Genomic DNA, 16,935 nt, shown 5'->3' with positions numbered 1-16,935 from the left:
CAGCTAAGCATTTTGTTCTGGAGATGAGTGTCTTGGCTACGGAGTTGATCTGTGCTGGGTGGTGGTGTGAGTGCGTGCAGATAGCGGTGTGTGTGTGTTTTCTTCTGGTAGATGGTGTGTCCTAGGGAGCCATTGGGTTTCCTGTAGACTAAGACATCCAGGAAGGAAGTTGGTTGTTAACTTCTGTTTCCATGGTGAACTGTATTTTGGGGTGTAGGCTATTGAGGTGTGTGAGGAAGTTTTCAAGATTTTCTTTCCCGTGTGGCCAGATTATGAAGGTGTCTACATATCTGAGCCAGAGTTTGGGTTTGTGATCAGATTTTTCTAGAGCTTGGGTTTCAAAGTGTTCCATGTAGAGATTGGCAATGACAGGTGAGAGGGGTGATCCCATGGGTGCTCCTTCTACTTGTTTGTATTTTTGTCCATTATAGATGAAGTATGTGTTGGATAGGCAGTGGTTGGTCAGATCTAGGATGTGCTTGGGGGGGTTATATTTGTTTTGGATAGCTGTCAAGGCTTCTTTGATTGGCACTTGGGTGAAGAGGGATATGACATCAAAGCTCACGAGTAGGTCGCTGGGCTGTAAGTTTTGTTTCTTTATGATCTCTATGAACTGGAATGAGTTTTTTACATGTGAGGTGATGGATTCTGCATAGGGCTGTAGTTGTTTGGCGAGAAATTTGGCTAGGTTTTGTAGAGGTGAGCCTATGGAGCTGACTATGGGTCTGAGTGGGGGTTCCTTCTTTGTGTATCTTGGGAGGCCATAGAGCTTAGGGCATCTGGATGATTTCTCTGGGAATGATTCTTTGTTGGATTTCTTCGCTGATGGGGGAGGCTTTTATTTTGGATCTAGTGGTTTTTTCTAGGTAGGTGGTGGGGTCTGTGTTTAGGGGCTTGTATGCAGGGTCTTGGAGTAGGTTGGTTAATTTGGTTTGGTAGTCAGATGTGTTCATAACCACCGTGGCGTTGCCCTTGTCTGCTGGTAGGATTATTATGCTGGTGTCTTTTTTCAGGTTAAGTAGTGCTGTCTGTTCCTCTTTGGGTAAGTTGCTTTTGGGTGGCTTGCTGGTGCAGAGGATGTTGGAGATCTCGAGTCTGATTTTGTTAGCATCATCAGGGTTGATTTTGGTCAGGCTGGTTTCAACTCCACATATAATGGTTTCGGTGGGGATGTATTTGGGAGTGACTGCAAAGTTGAATCCTTTGGAAAGGACATCGGTTTCAGCTTTGGTGAGGATCCTACCTGAGATGTTATGCACTGTTTGTTTCATGTGTGGCTGTGAAGGGGGAGGGGTTTGTTTCTGGCGTTCTTGTAGTCTTCGGAGTTTGTTGGTGTGCGTGTCTGTCTTGAGGATGGTCTGTGTTTCGGCTCTCCAGACGGCAAGTTGTTTGGATTTGTCCCAAAGTGCAGAGTGCATCTTGTTGCTGAGTTTGAGGTGAAGTGTGAGGAGATCTTTGTTGATTTGATCTAGGAGGAATCTTTTTGTGTGAAGTTCATTTCTGATTAAGGCCAATTCTGTTCTTTTTAGGATGCGTTTGGTGGCTGCAGAGTTGGAGTGGAATTTCAATTGGAAGCATTTGGGGATTAAATTTTGATCTCGGCAGTTTTGTAGGAGAAGAAACCCCAAAGACAAAATTGAGTTAGAAAATCAAGGAGTATATGAAATCCCATGCACCACCTGCCCCACCACATACATCGGACAAACCAACAGAAGAATAAGTGCACGCATTGAAGAACACAAGAACTCATTCAAAAAAGAGGAACCAACTTCTTCCCTGGTCCAACACTTTAAAGTCACAGGACACGATATTGACTTTAAAAAGACCAGAACTATCGCCAAAACTGAACACTTTAACAACAGAATAATCAGAGAAGCCATTGAGATAGAAAAACGCCCACATAGCATGAACAAACGAGATGATACCTCCCGCCTACCAACCATTTGGAAACCCGCCCTTATTGACAAACGAGTCCCTAACACGAGGAATGACACCAGACCCACACTCACGAGGTCCACACAGGATGTCACCACCGCACATCCACCCAGAAAGCAGACCCAAACCCACACTGATCATGAAGCACGACCAAGGACCAGAAGCCAGACCGCAGCTGCAACATTAGCCATTTCAAACCCCTCCAATCCATACATGCAGCAGACTGACACCCACTATGAAGATGTAGCACCACCACAAAGCCAAACAACAGCTATGCAGCTCACCAGCTCAAATCCCCCTGCAACACAGACTAAATTGAGCACAACCAAGCCCCCACCCAAACAGGACACACCCCAGCCAATCAGAGCACAAAAACCCCATCCAATCAGAGCACAGCCAAGCTCCCACCCAATCAGTTCAAACCCCACTAGCAGTTAAAAGGAAGAAACAGCTGCGATCACACATTGCTCCCAGAAGCACGGCTGAAGCCTGAAGATGACGAATGAGACTTCGTCAAACGTCGCCAAGACACTTCCAATTTTACACGGAGAAAACCAACAACAAAGACATATATATATATATATATATATATATATATATATATATATATATATATATATATATATATATATATATATATATATATATATATATATCACACACACACACACACACACATAGCAAACTATTGTTATATATATATTATAACAAACTATTTTAAAAATACGAGTTCCACATATATTTGTAAAACAAAAAACAGACATTCTACGAGCTCCGAAACTGAAATAATTAAAATTTTATTCTACTAAGCTTTCGTCAACCATCTGCTGATATCGTCAGAGTATTAAACTACCATTGCAGAGATCTCTGCCTTTATATGCCATTAACCAATTTGGCCATTGCACGTGTAATAGGCCCCTCCAGCCTTCTCCCACTTGTAATCAGCTGGGTTGTTTTTGCTGTCTTCATGCTGGTTGATGGAGGCTTAATTCCTACTGTTTCCTCCCTCTTAGCTTGCTTATCTGTAAGGGATGATGTTAGCCTGTCAACCATAGCAGTTTGCTGTCTTATCTGTGACCTTGTGGTCTGCCTGGTTTGTTTCTCATTAATCTCATTCTCATAATGTTATTGTTTGAGACAGACCTGCCGGGTTCTGTATTTGGTCAGGGCTGACTATACATTCACAGGCTGAGTCTGCATGCTCAGGAGGAGGGTGCCATTGGTCTCTGCTCCCTGATGGGAAGCTGTCTCTGCTCATCCTGCAGGGTTTTTTTTGGTAGGTCGGTAGTAGTTCAATATGCCTATTGATGGAATTGTCATTGAAGAACCAGGCTTCTTTTAGTAGGCGTCCTCCTTTAGTTCTGTCATGGGCAATAACTTCAGTTTCTTGAAAATCAAATGTGTGTTGCACTCCTTCATATGCATCTAGATCTGGGAGCGCTATTCCTTGCGTCGGACAGCCAGTTCATGCTCATGTACTCTGGTCTGTAACTGTTTGGCCATTTCCCCTACATAATTGCTTGCACAATTATTACAGTTGATGCAGTAAACTATCGAAGATGTCTCCTTCTTAGGTAACACTTCGTTTGGGCGCATCACTCTCATTCTCAGTGTTTGGTCCGGCTTATGTGCCACTTTGACTCCATATGCTGAGAGTATGCGTGCAGCAGTTTTGGATACCCCCCCCCCCCCGTACATATGGGAGCACTGCTGAACCCTAGATGTGGTACATTTTTGGATAAAGTCCATTGGATATCCATTGAGCTTGCAGATCTGATAAAGATATGCCCGCTCCGTGGCCTTGGCTGTCAGTGTACTACAATGAGTGTCTATCCTACTGAACAGTGCCTGAATACAATTGGCTTTATGTGCCAGTTTATACATATATATAAACTTTGCAAGAAGGTGAGATGGTATGCTGTACTGATTGGTTTCATAGGCTGAAAGCAAGTTAAATATGCTTAATTTTGAACACATGAAAAAAACAACCCATATAGGAATGTAAAGACTGTACAGCACAATTTCTACCTGCTTGAGTATTTATTTATTTATTTATTTATTTCGATTTTTATACCGCCCTTCTCCCGAAGGACTCAGGGCGGTGTACAGCCAAGTAAAAATTCAATATATAAACATTAAAAAGAGGTTAAAAAGAAATATTATAATGTGGCCGAAATTTTAAAACCATTTAAAATCTTAAAACATAAATACCCCAATAAAATTTCAATCCAGTCCCGCTTGAATAAATAGGTGCGCCAGCTCACGCCGAAAGGTCCAAGATCAGGCAATTGATGTAAACCGGGAGAAGTTCATTCCAGAGCGTGAGCTCCAACAGAGAAGGCCCTTCCTGGGGCCGCCAGCCGACATTGCTTGGCGGACGGCACCCTGAGAAGGCCCTCTGTGTGAGCGACGGGTCGGTGGGAGGCACAAGTTAACAGCAGGCGGTCCCGTAAGTACCCTAAGCCATGGAGCGCTTTAAAGGTGGTAACCAAAATCTTGAAGCGCACCCGAAAGACCACAGGAAGCCAGTGCAAGCTGCGCAGGATTGGTGTTACATGGGAGCAACGAGTTGCCCCCACTATTACCCGCGCAGCTGCATTCTGGACTAGTTGCAGCCTCCGGGTGCACTTCAAGGGCAGCCCCATGTAGAGAGCATTGCAATAGTCCAAGCGGGAAGTGACAAGGGCATGAGTGACCGTGCATAAGGCATCCCGGTCAAGAAAGGGGCGCAACTGGCGCACCAAGCGCACTTGGTGGAAGGCCCTCTTGGAGACGGCCGCCAAATGATCGTCAAACGACAGTTGCCCATCCAAGAGGACACCCAAGTTGCGCACCCTCTCCGTTGGGGCCAATAACTCGCCCCCCGCAGCCAGCTGCGGCTGCAGCTGACTGTACCGGGGTGCCGGCATCCACAGCCACTCTGTCTTGGAGGGATTGAGCTTGAGTAACTTGTTTATTTCCAAGCTGGGAGAGATGCCAATTGCTGAACTGAAATTAATGTTGATGAGATTAGCTCTTTTCTATTGTTAATGTGTGGGCTGAGCACACCAAGGCTCATTTAAAGATTGCAAATTATTTTTCTGTTGTAGAAAGAACCATAGCTGATTCTTACAAGAGGACAAACCAGAATATTCACCTTTTGGGCAATGTCCAAAGTGAGTGTAATCCACTGCTTAGTAAACTCCACAGTGAATAGTAAGGTAAGTTGCAATGTTACAACATCACCAATTCATAATAGATCTGTAGGTGAAACTTTTTATACTAAGTTACTTTTTAAGTCTCTACTTCAGTTCCACTTGGGGAATATAAATTTTCTCATGTAAAATGGATCAGGTTGGTAAATCTGTTCAATTTCAAAAGATACATTTACTAATTGTATCAGCAAAAGTGAACAATTCTATTCTTTTTATTATTCTTATTCTAAATAAGAAGAGCTTATTTAGGCTTTCTATCAAAGAACCATTTCACCAAATATAAGTAATTCTCACTGTTGTCAAGACCAATCTAAATTTTTAAGAACCATGAATATGTGAATGTGAAGAAATGACTCACTGCAATATACTAGGCTTAAAGATAAAAAGCCCACTTTAGTTTCCCCTCAGGTACTGTCACAGCATAAATGACACTATCAATTTTCTGCTAGAAAATAGAGTCACAATCAAAAAATGGCATGGCAACAACTGATTGTAGCAGCCAGAACAAACATGTTTATCACCTTTTGAAAATGTATTGCTAAATGCCTGAGGCTTGGTCCCTCTCACATGAATTATCACATCCCAGGGGAATGTAGGTCAGGAATTACTGCACTACAGAGGAGATGAATGATGAGCCCTCCTTGTCTGCTGTTCCTTGTTACAATTTCCTAGATATTGGAATTAATTAAGTAACTAAACCCTGAATAATACTAATATTATATGACCATATTTAACCTGAGGTTATCAGGTGTAACTTGGTATAGTAAAACCCAATCTTACTTTTATGGATTCACCCATATGCCAATTTTGCCTATTTTGGGGGGAGGGAAAATACATGGCATGTTCTGGTTAACTGTCAGCATTGTAAGAATAAGTATCAAGATTTACTTTAGACTTCAGGAATTTGGGGAAAAAAAGACTTGATGAATTTACTATTGTATTACTAGCTTAAAAATATGACCCAAAATTCTTATCCTGTATGCAATTTTTGATATCTAAGGAAAAACTTTAGAAAAAGCAAAATGCCTTATTATCTCAACCTGACTGATCTCATGCATTAATTGTATAATATTTTGAGAGTCCAGTACTCCAGTTAAACAGGCAGGGGAAGGCTTCTAGAGGCCCAAACGGGGCTCCTGAGGGGCATATCTGCCCCTCAGAAGCTCCATTTTGGCCTGCAGCATTCAGGATGAATGTTGCAGAGCCTCTGCAGTTGTTTGTAAGAGTGAAACACTGCCATGGTGCTGCAAGATTCATAGTTTTGGGCCTTGCTCAGAAACGCTAGGGAGCACCAATCGCGTAACTTTGAACATTCACTAAGGGAATGCTTGTAACTTGGGGATTACCTGTACTTCCTACTCCTCCTTTACCTTCCATTCTCTCCTTGCAACTCTGCAAGGTATCAACATGAGTCACTTTTGAAAGAATAACAATGATTGAAACAGTGAACCTTTAATGAATTTAAAAAACAAACTTGGAAAAAAATACATGAAGCAAATCCTTTCCGTTCCTTTCCCTTTCCTTTCCTTCCCCTTCTCTTCCCTTTCCTTATTCTCCAATTTGTTAAAGAAAGCAGCACCTGTCTCTCATTTATTTTCAAAATAATGAAAAGGAATCTTATCAGTTTATTAACCTTAAAAATATTTTATTATATTTTATTGTTTATTGGTATTTTGTACACTTTATACATTCTAATTATTGACTCTTACATAAATACTGTGGACATATTTTCTAAAGCTGTTGGTTCCAAATAAAATCCACCTTAAAATGAGCACATATTTCCATAAAACCATTATAATTATTAGCTCCTCACAACATCCCTGTGAGGTAGAGGATTTGTATTTATTAGTTGTACAAATTAAAAACTTGTACAGATACAGATTAAGCAACTCTTTGTAGTACAGCTTTGTTTTACTCATTTGTTGTTAAATATAATATTTGAAGAGTGTGGTTTTTTATAAAAAGCAAAGAATTAGATGTACGTTTCCTTCCTATTAAGTTGAAAAGAACATACGTTACAGAAATAATACAATAAAGAACCCGCATTATTTTCTAAATACATCTGAACATCAAGAATAAATAAAAGCTAATTAGATTGTGCATGTGATGACAGATTGAAAAATAAATATTTCTCAATTTGTACGCTAATTGAATGAAATAAATATATGGCAAGCTGATAGCTTTAAACTGGTAATGTTATGAATAAAATGAGGCAACAAAAAACAAGATCATTTTTTCTTTAATGCTAATATATTGTTGATTGAACCACTTCCTGTTTTATTTTGAGGGCATTTACTAAAGAAAAATCATATAAAATGAAAACTATATTATATTGTAAATAAAAGGGATCTGAATCGCTGGCCAGATACTCTATTTCAGACACATCACTGGGAATTCTTAATGTTAGTAGAGTTTTGTTAGTACTAGTATTTGCAAACATAAAGGTTTTCGAGGAACAACTCACAATTTGTGCATAGTTGAGTCTTCGAAACTGAGCAAATTTGCTCTCAATATCTTGCCAGCGCTTGCTGAGCTGTATCTGAGTTGGTTCCACTGCTTTTGCAGCCCCATCCTTAGACAAGCGATCAGCTTGCCTCTGTACCACATTCAGCTGTTCCTTCTTCTTCTCCACTTCTTGATCAATATCCTATTGAGCAAAACCAATACAGGGCCCAGGACAATTAGCTAACTACATCATCAGTTCCTAAGAATTAACAAAATACTTTTGTAGAGGTATTGTTAAAAAAAGAAGAAAAAGAAAGAATATTATTTTAAAACCTGAGTTAACATATAAACAAAGAAATACAGAAGAGCTCTGGATTATACTGTTCATTGATTTTAGGTATTTGAATGCATATATACTGGAAATGTGACACCATAGGCCAAAATATTAATGGTCTAATTATCCCTAGAACTGTGTGATAACTGGAAAGATGACCATAATACTGGAATCACATACTAAATATCCATAGTAATTGTCAGTTAGATGGCTAGCGTTTTTTTTTTAAATTACTACTGGAGAGAACATAACAAAGAATAAAGCAAAAGAAGACAATGAAAAATAAACAAGACAGTTTTTGACAATGTATAAACAAATCTTTAGAATTGTGACCATGATTTATGAATATGTTCTGATGAAAATGAGTGTGCTGCTAATATGAAAAAGAGTTCAGCCATGTACCGATAAAGTCATTTGTTCATCTGGAATAAAGATAAAAAAGTCAATTATTTTTTTCTTGGAAAGTATTTGAAAATGGCACATTCTACATATACAGTCACCTAGATACAAAAAGTTTCAACAAACATCATCTCAGTCATTTAAATAACATTAAGTGATGAGCTGCTATTATTTATATTAATTACTCTAGCTAGACAACAGAGAAACATATTTTGTTTTCATAAATAAATCCAATACTATATAGGAAATGATATTACCTTTAATTTATGTTCATCAATGGGATCTGACAGGACTGATATTTTTTTTTCTATGTCATCCAGGAACTTCATTAAATCATCTGCCTGCGTCTTATATTGATACCACTGATGTGAAATCTCCAAAGCTTTTTTCCTTTTTTGCGATCTCATATCCTGTTTGTAGTACATATGTTTGTTATAAAAAGTAATATTTAAATGGTTTATAAATAAATACTGTATGCACTATGGAATGGAGTAAAATTGTGGATAGGTTTTTTAAAAAAATTATTGTGAATTAATTATAATTATGAATGCAAATTTATACTTTTAAATAAACCAAAATATTTTCTTATTTCTCTATACTTATAATGTACAGAGAAATGCATTATGGAACACATACTTCACACACGTAAAAAGCTAGAATTGGCAGCCTAAAATTTGAAACAGAAATATTAACAGGCAGATTTATTAACAATGAATTTTCCAAGTATTTTCCATTTTATGCAAGAGATACTTATATAAATTAACTGCAAAATGTTTTATTCTGTTATGCATTGTATTAGATGCATGCTAATAATTCATTTAATGCACCAATTTTAATACAATTAATATTTTTATTTTATTGCCTTTGATACATACTAAAATATTGCCTAAAATTCCATTTTTAAAATTGCAATTTACTTTACTTTGCTTTAATTTGATTTATTTCTTTTTGCCCAGACATTTTTCTCTTCTACTCTTCCCTTTCCTTCCCTTCTCTTCCCCCTTGTCACTGATCCAAATGAATAAATTATAATCTAAAAATGACTTAGCAAATAATAATAACAACAATATCAGTAAGTAACTAAAGGTTATCTAACATATAAATTAATTTATCAATAATTCCAAGAATATATTGTAGTATATACAATATGTTATATATTATTGATCTTTATCTAAAAGTTTTTTTAAGAAATATATTTAGATTAGATTAACAGAGTTGGAAGGGACCTTGTAGGTCATCTAGTCTACATTTTATATTTTATCTGCCTGTTCACCGCCCTGAGTCCTTCGGGAGAAGGGCGGTATACAAATTAAAATATTATTATTATTATTATTATTAGTCCAACACCCCGCCCAAGCAGAAGACCCTACACCATTTCTAACAAATGGCAGTCCAAGTTCTTCCTGAAAGCCTCCCATGATGAAGCTCCCACAACTTTAGAAGGCAAACTGTTCCATTGGTTGATTGTTCTCACTGTCAGAAAATTTATCTTTTTTTTTTTTTTATTGAAAGAGTTTTAAAAAAACAAAAACATTTTTCCCCCTTTTTTCCCCCTCCCTCCCAAAACAAAACAAAACACCCCCCTCCCTCCCCCACCCCCCGGCTTCCCGGGTCAATCACAAGGTAAAGTCCAATCCAAATAACCACATCCAAAGCTTTTCGTCTCCCAACCCCCTCCCCATTACATAAAATAACTTTCTAATTATTCAAAGGCAATCTGATATTTCTTAATCTGATATCTGTTTTGTAGATAATCAATCCATTTTTTCCATTCAATTAAATATCTTTCCTGCGTATTGTCTTTTAAAAACGCTGAGATTTTAGCCATCTCAGCCAAATTAATAACTTTCAATATCCATTCTTCTATTGTAGGTATCTCTTCTTCTTCCAGTATTGTCCAATCAACAGTCTTGCTGCTGTTATTAAATTCAAAATCAATTTAGTCTCAATCCCTGTACAATCCATTATAATTCCCAAAAGGAAAAATTGTGGCAGGAACTTTATCTTCTTCTTCAGTACATTTTGAATAATCCACCAAATTCTTATCCAAAAGACCTTAATTTTCTTGCAAGTCCACCAAATATGAAAATATGTAGCATCATCACAATCACACCTCCAACATTTCGCTTGGATATTAGGATACATACATGATAATTTTTTGGGATCTAAATGCCATCTATAAAACATCTTATAAAAATATTTCCTTAAATTCTGTGCTTGTGTAAACTTAACATTTCTAACCCAGATTTTCTCCCATGTTTCCAACATTATTGGTTCCTGAATATTCTGTGCCCATTTTATCATACAATCCTTTACCAAATCCTTTTCCGAATCTATTTCAAGCAACACATTATACAATCTCTTTATATGCTCCTGGGTCTGATTTCTAATTTGCTTTCTTAAATTTTCCTCCTTTGCATTATACCAATTTTTTGATCTTCTTTCCATCTAGCACTTATTTGCCCATATTGAAACCAAGTATAATTCCTCCCTTCTTCATTTAATACCTGTAATGATTTTAATTGCAATCTACCTCCTTCAGCATACAAAAGTTCTTTATATGTAATCATTTCCTGTTTCTGTTCTATATTTATATTCTCTATTGCATGTCTAGGGCTCGCCCATATAGGAATCTTGTAATCTAATTTATAGGAATATTTATTCCAGACCCGCAAAAGAGCACTTCTCAACACATGATTCTTAAAAGCCCTATCCACTTTTTTCCATAAAATAAGTACGCATGCCATCCATATAACAAGTCATAACCTTCTATATTCAAAATTCTTTCCTCTGTTAAGTTAAACCAGTCACTTATTACTGAAAGGGTTACTGCTTCATAATATAGTTTAAAGTTAGGCATTCTTAAACCACCTCTTTCCCGTGAATCCTGTATTATTTTCATTTTAACCTCGCCTTTTTACCCTGCCATATAAATTTATTAATCCCACTCTGCCAATCTTCCAAATTTTTATCCTTTTAATTATAGGTATCATCTGGAACAGAAACAAAAATCTAGGTAACACATTCATTTTAATAGCCGCAATCCTTCCCAATAGGGATAACTGCAATTTCTTCCAGCCACTCATATCATTCTGAACTTTTTGCCATAGCAAGTCATAATTATTCTTATAAAGTTTCTTGTTCGATGAGCTAATATAGACCCCTAAATATTTAACCTTTTTTACTACCTCAAATCCTGTCATTTCCTCTAGTTTTTGTTTCTGTTGTATAGACATATTTTTAATTATCACTTTTGTTTTATTCTGATTTATTTTAAATCCTGATACCTTTCCATATTTATCAATTACTTCCAACAAAAATCTACTTGAATTTATAGGATTCGTTAACGTAACCACTACATCATCTGCAAAAGCTCTAACTTTGTACTCATATTGTCTAATCTTAATTCTCTATTTTCATTAATTTCGTATTTTATCTAATAATGGTTCCAGAGTCAAAACAAACAATAATGGTGATAAGGGACATCCCTGTCTTGTTCCTTTCGCAATCTTAATAACTTCTGTCAAACTACCATTTACTATAATCTGTGCTGTTTGCTCTCCATAAATCGCTTTAATTATTCTAATAAAACAGTCTCCAAATTGCATTTTCTCTATTAATTTAAATAAAAAATCCCAATGCAATCGATCAAAGGCTTTCTCTGCATCCAAAAAAATAAGTGCCGCTGAAGTATTCTTCTTTCCAAATATTCCAATATATTAATAATCTGTCTAACATTATTCCTCATCTGCCTCCCTTTTATAAAACCAGATTGATCAGTATGAATTCTTTGTTGTAAAACTAACATTAATCTATTTGCTATTATTTTTACAAAAATCTTATAATCATTATTTAAAAGTGAAATCGGCCTATAGTTACCAGGTTTAGAGCAGTCTTGCTCCTCTTCGGTATCAGTGAAATAAAAGATGTTTTCCATGACGGGGTATTCCACCCTAATTGTATCTGATTAAATAATTCTTTAAGTGGGCCTAATATTTCATCCTGTGTTTTTTTATAATAAGTTGCTGTAAGACCATCTGTACCAGGGGTTTTCCCCATTTTTAATTGTTTAATTGCCTCCACTATTTCTCCAGTAGCTATCGGCCGGTTCAGCTCCTCCCTCTGTTCTAATGTTAGAATATTCACCTTATAATCTTTCAAATAATCATAAATGTCCCTATCCAATATTTTGTCTTTTGCATATAGTGCAGTATAAAATTCTGAGAATGCCTTTTTAATTTTATCCTGTTGGTATATCTCTTTACCTTTATATTCTATTTTTTGTATAACACGTGCTTTCTGTTTCTTCCTTAAATTATATGCCAACCATCTCCCAGGTTTATCTTTATTTCTAGATTGAATCTCTCTTTGGTCAGTTTCCATCCATTATTCTTTGTCTGGCCTTCAGGTGCCTTGGAAAATAATTTGACCCCTTCCTCTCTGTGGCTGCTCCTCAAATATTGGAACACTGCTATCATGTATCCCCCTGGTCCTTCTCTTCACAAGACTAGCCATGCAGTGGTGGGTTTCAGCCATTTTGCACCTATTCTGGAGAACCGTTTATTAATTTTCTGAGCAGTTCTGAGAACCAGTTGTTGGAAGAAATCTCCTTCCAACAGCCTTCTGTTTTTTTTTCCATTTTACAGGGCTAATCCTGTCAGTAAAGCAGAAAGGAAACATTCTGGTGTGCCTCTGTGTTGTTTCTAGCCTAATCCTGCTTATATTTAAGTGTTTTCAGAAACTGCCTCTCAGGTTAAGCCTTGTTACATTTTAACAGCAAATGATTCTAGACAGTATGCCCAGAATGTCTGTTGCCTGAGTTTTTTTTCCCTTTGCTGGGGCTTTACTTTCTTAAAGGGGAAGTGTTGTATTAAGCTTTTTTACACTGCTTTAGTGACTCCTGGCACTATCCTTTTGGGGTTTACTTCCTAGAGGCAGGATGCAAGCTTGGCACTGATTTTTTCCCCCATTTTTCTGGGGGCATGTGATCTTTACTTAAATCTAGATGATTTCCTTAGGATATCTTGTGAGGTGAGTGAGACCACCTGGTATCTTTCAGTGGTGCAAGGGATCATGTAGGATTGCTGCTGCTGTACCAGCCTCTCTGCTGCATGACAGCTTCCCTACCCAGGCTCCTAGACCTCACCGCAGGGCTGGCGGTAGAATTTCCCAGGCTTATAATTCTGGGGGATTTCAACCTGCCATCTCTGGGGTCGGAGTCAGAGATAGCCTGAGATTTCAAGGAAATCATGACTTCCATGGGCCTGTCCCAGGTCATCCAGGGCCCGACTAGGAATAGTGGTCACACACCCGATTTGGTGTTCTTGTCGCAGCAGTGGCTATGTGACCTGGAATTGATGGACTTGTCCTTGGTCCTCTTGTCATGGTCGGATCACAGACTGGTGACAATGAGTTTCTCAAGAGCTATACCCTCCCGCAGGGAGATAGGACTTATTAGATTGGTCTGCCCCCATCAACTAATGGATCCAGATGGGTTCCAGAAGGAGCTGGGGGTTATAACTTCAGATCTATTGTGCAGTCCAGCCGAGCTTTTAGTTGCTGTTTGGAATAGGAAGGTGACTGAGGCTCTGGATAGGATTGCACCCATGCAACCTCTCCTCACCCGTAGACTTTGCTGTGCCCCATGGTATACAGAGGAACTGAGAGGGATGAAATGCATGAGGAGACATCTAGAGTGCTGCTGGTGGAAGACAGGGGATGAACTCAATCAAACACAGGTAAGAGCTGCTACTATGGCCTACCTCGTGGCAATTCGTGTGGCAAAGTGTGAATACTTCTCCACTACACTAATTGCATCTGCAGATAATCACCCAGCGACTCTCTTTAAAGTGAGCCACCTCCTCCTGGGGAAGGAGGAGATTGAGGTCCACCTGAAGGGACGAGCTGAGGAGTTTGCAGATTTTCTGGAAGACAAAATCACTTGACTTTGTTCCCAGTTAGATGCCAGCATGGTTGCTGGTCTGATGGAAGCTCTTGAGGCAGGTTCTTGCTCTGTTATCTGGGAACAGTTTGACTTTGTTGCTCCCAAGGAAGTGGACAGGAACCTAGAGAATATGCGTGCAACCACCTGTGTATTAGACCCATGTCCCTCCTGGCTTGTGAAAGCTTCCCAGGAGGTGACAGGCGAGTGGACTCTGGTGGTGATTAACACTTCCCTAGAGGAGGGGCAGTGTCCCAGCACATTAAGGAGGCTGTGGTCTGCCCTCTTCTTAAAAAGCCATCGCTGGACTCCACCTGGTTGGATAATTTCTGGCCTGTCTCCAATCTACCCTTTTTGGGGAAGATTGTTGAGAAGGTGGTTGCACAGCAGTTCCAGAAGTTTCTGGATGAAATGGATTATCTCGACCCCTACCAGTCAGGATTCAGGCCTTGATTTGGGACAGAAATGGCATTGGATGATCTCTGGCGGGAGTGGGATGGGAGTAGTGCATCCATCCTTGCTCTACTTGACCTCTTGGCGACTTTCAATACCATAGACCATGGTATTCTCCTGGACCAGCTTTGGGGGATGGGAGTGGAAGGCCTTGTACTATCCTGGTTCACTTCCTTCCTCTGCAGCCGCTCTCAGTCAGTGCTGATAGGAGGGGAGAGATCCAGCCCTCGCCCACTGCTATGTGGGGTACCACAGGGCTCGGTACTCTCTCCACTCCTGTTCAACATTTATACGAAGTTACTGGGTGAGTACGTCCATCACCATGGATGAGGTATCACCAATATGCTGATGATACTCAGCTGTATGTCTCAGCCCATGATGAGTTAAGTGATGCCGTGTCCTCCGTCTCGCAATGCCTGGAGGCTGTTAGGGGTTGGATGGGGAGTAATGAGTTGAAATTAAACCTTGGCAAGACTGAGTGGCTCTGGGTTTGGGGTTCATTGGCTCAGGGAGAATTGCCATTTTTGGTCTTGGATGGGGTGGCACTACCCCAAACAGACCCTATGCGTAATCTGGGGGTTCTCCTGGATTCACGACTCCTGCTCAAAGAGCAGGTGACGGTCGCGGCCAGAAGGGCTTCGCTCAACTGCGAGTTGAGCTTGAAGTTTATTTAGATATCTGCGGCATGTACGAATTTTATGGTGATCCTGACAAGCTTGGGAGGCTTGAACCTGGGTCCTCTATATACTTCATTAATTTTTCTCTTTAGCTCAGCATTTTGTAGCCCAAGTGTGCCCACTCACTTTCTGGAGAGCTTAAATGACCTCTTTGCTAAAGGGTTTCACTTTATGAGCAAGAATTGACTGCTGATAGTTATTGTTGCATTTTAACTGTTTTAATTACTCAAGGTTCTCTAGCACCCTGGCTGATTTGTAACTCTGGCTTGTAGGTATTTATTATTTATTTATTTATTATTTATTTATTATTTAAATTTGTATACCGCCCTTCTCCCGAAGGACTCAGGGCGGTTCACAGCCAGATAAAATAAACAATAATATTACAATATAAATACTATTAAAATACAATTAAAAAACTTATTCAATTGGCCGAGATTAAAAATTTAGAATAAATGATAAAAACCCATTAAAAAAACCCACAAATTTAAAAACTAATCCTAATCCAGTCCTGCGCAGATGAATAAGTGTGTCTTAAGCTCGCGACGAAAGGTTCGGAGGTCCGGGAGTTGACGAAGTCCTGGGGGGAGTTCGTTCCAGAGGGCGGGAGCCCCCACAGAGAAGGCCCTTCCTCTGGGCGTCGCCAGACGACACTGTCTCGCTGACGGCACCCTGAGGAGTCCCTCTCTGTGAGAGCGCACGGGTCGGTGAGAGGTATTCGGTAGCAGTAGGCGGTCCCGTAAATAGCCCGGCCCTATGCCATGGAGCGCTTTGAAGACGTTCACCAAAACCTTGAAGCGCACCTGGAAAGCCACAGGTAGCCAGTGCAGTCTGCGCAGGATAGATGTCACACGGGAGCCGCGAGGGGCTCCCTCTATCACCCGCGCAGCCGCATTCTGGACTAACTGAAGCCTCCGGATGCCCCTCAAGGGGAGCCCCATGTAGAGAGCATTGCAGTAATCCAGACGAGACGTCACGAGGGTGTGAGTGACTGTGCACAAGGCATCCCGGTCTGGTGGAAAGCTCTCCTGGAGACGGCCGTCAGGTGGTCTTCAAAAGACAGCCGTTCATCCAGGAGAACGCCCAGATTGCGCACCCTCTCCATCGGGGCCAGTGACTCGCCCCCAACAGTCAGCCGAGGACTCAGCTGACTGTACCGGGATGCCGGCATCCACAGCCACTCTGTCTTGGAAGGATTGAGCTTGAGCCTTTTTCTCCCCATCCAGACCCGTACGGCTTCCAAACACCGGGACAGCACTTCGATGGCTTCATTGGGGTGGCCCGGTGTGGAAAAGTACAGCTGGGTGTCATCAGCGTACAGCTGGTACCTCACACCGAAGCCAATGATGATCTCACCCAGCGGCTTCATATAGATGTTGAACAGAAGGGGCGAGAGAATCAACCCCTGCGGCACCCCACAAGTGAGGCGCCTTGGGGCCAACCTCTGCCCCCCCGTCAACACCGTCTGCGACCGGTCGGAGAGATAGGAGGAGAACCACCGATAAACGGTGCCTCTCACTCCCAATCCCTCCAACCGGCGCAGCAGGATACCATGGTCGA

The 16,935-nt window shown here is 40.1% G+C and overlaps 1 protein-coding gene across 8 annotated transcripts in view; it reads right to left on the bottom strand.

The window, feature by feature from the left end:
- Nucleotides 1-16,935, bottom strand: part of DMD (dystrophin) — a 1,918,566-nt gene that overhangs the window by 1,055,179 nt on the left and 846,452 nt on the right. For all 8 annotated transcript variants that reach the window (XR_009155503.1, XR_009155504.1, XM_058186507.1 and 5 more), the window contains 2 exons: nucleotides 8,565-8,717; nucleotides 7,594-7,776 (listed from right to left, as the gene is read on the bottom strand). Coding sequence is in view for 6 of the 8 variants with exons in the window: in XM_058186507.1 (XP_058042490.1) it covers nucleotides 7,594-7,776; nucleotides 8,565-8,717 (336 nt within the window). In the remaining 2 variants the exon portion in view is untranslated. The remainder of the gene's footprint in view (nucleotides 1-7,593; nucleotides 7,777-8,564; nucleotides 8,718-16,935) is intronic.

The sequence above is a fragment of the Ahaetulla prasina genome, chromosome 5 (genome assembly GCF_028640845.1).
Source record: "Ahaetulla prasina isolate Xishuangbanna chromosome 5, ASM2864084v1, whole genome shotgun sequence".
Taxonomy (NCBI): Eukaryota; Metazoa; Chordata; class Lepidosauria; order Squamata; family Colubridae; genus Ahaetulla; species Ahaetulla prasina.
This window is presented reverse-complemented; position numbering and strand designations above follow the sequence as displayed.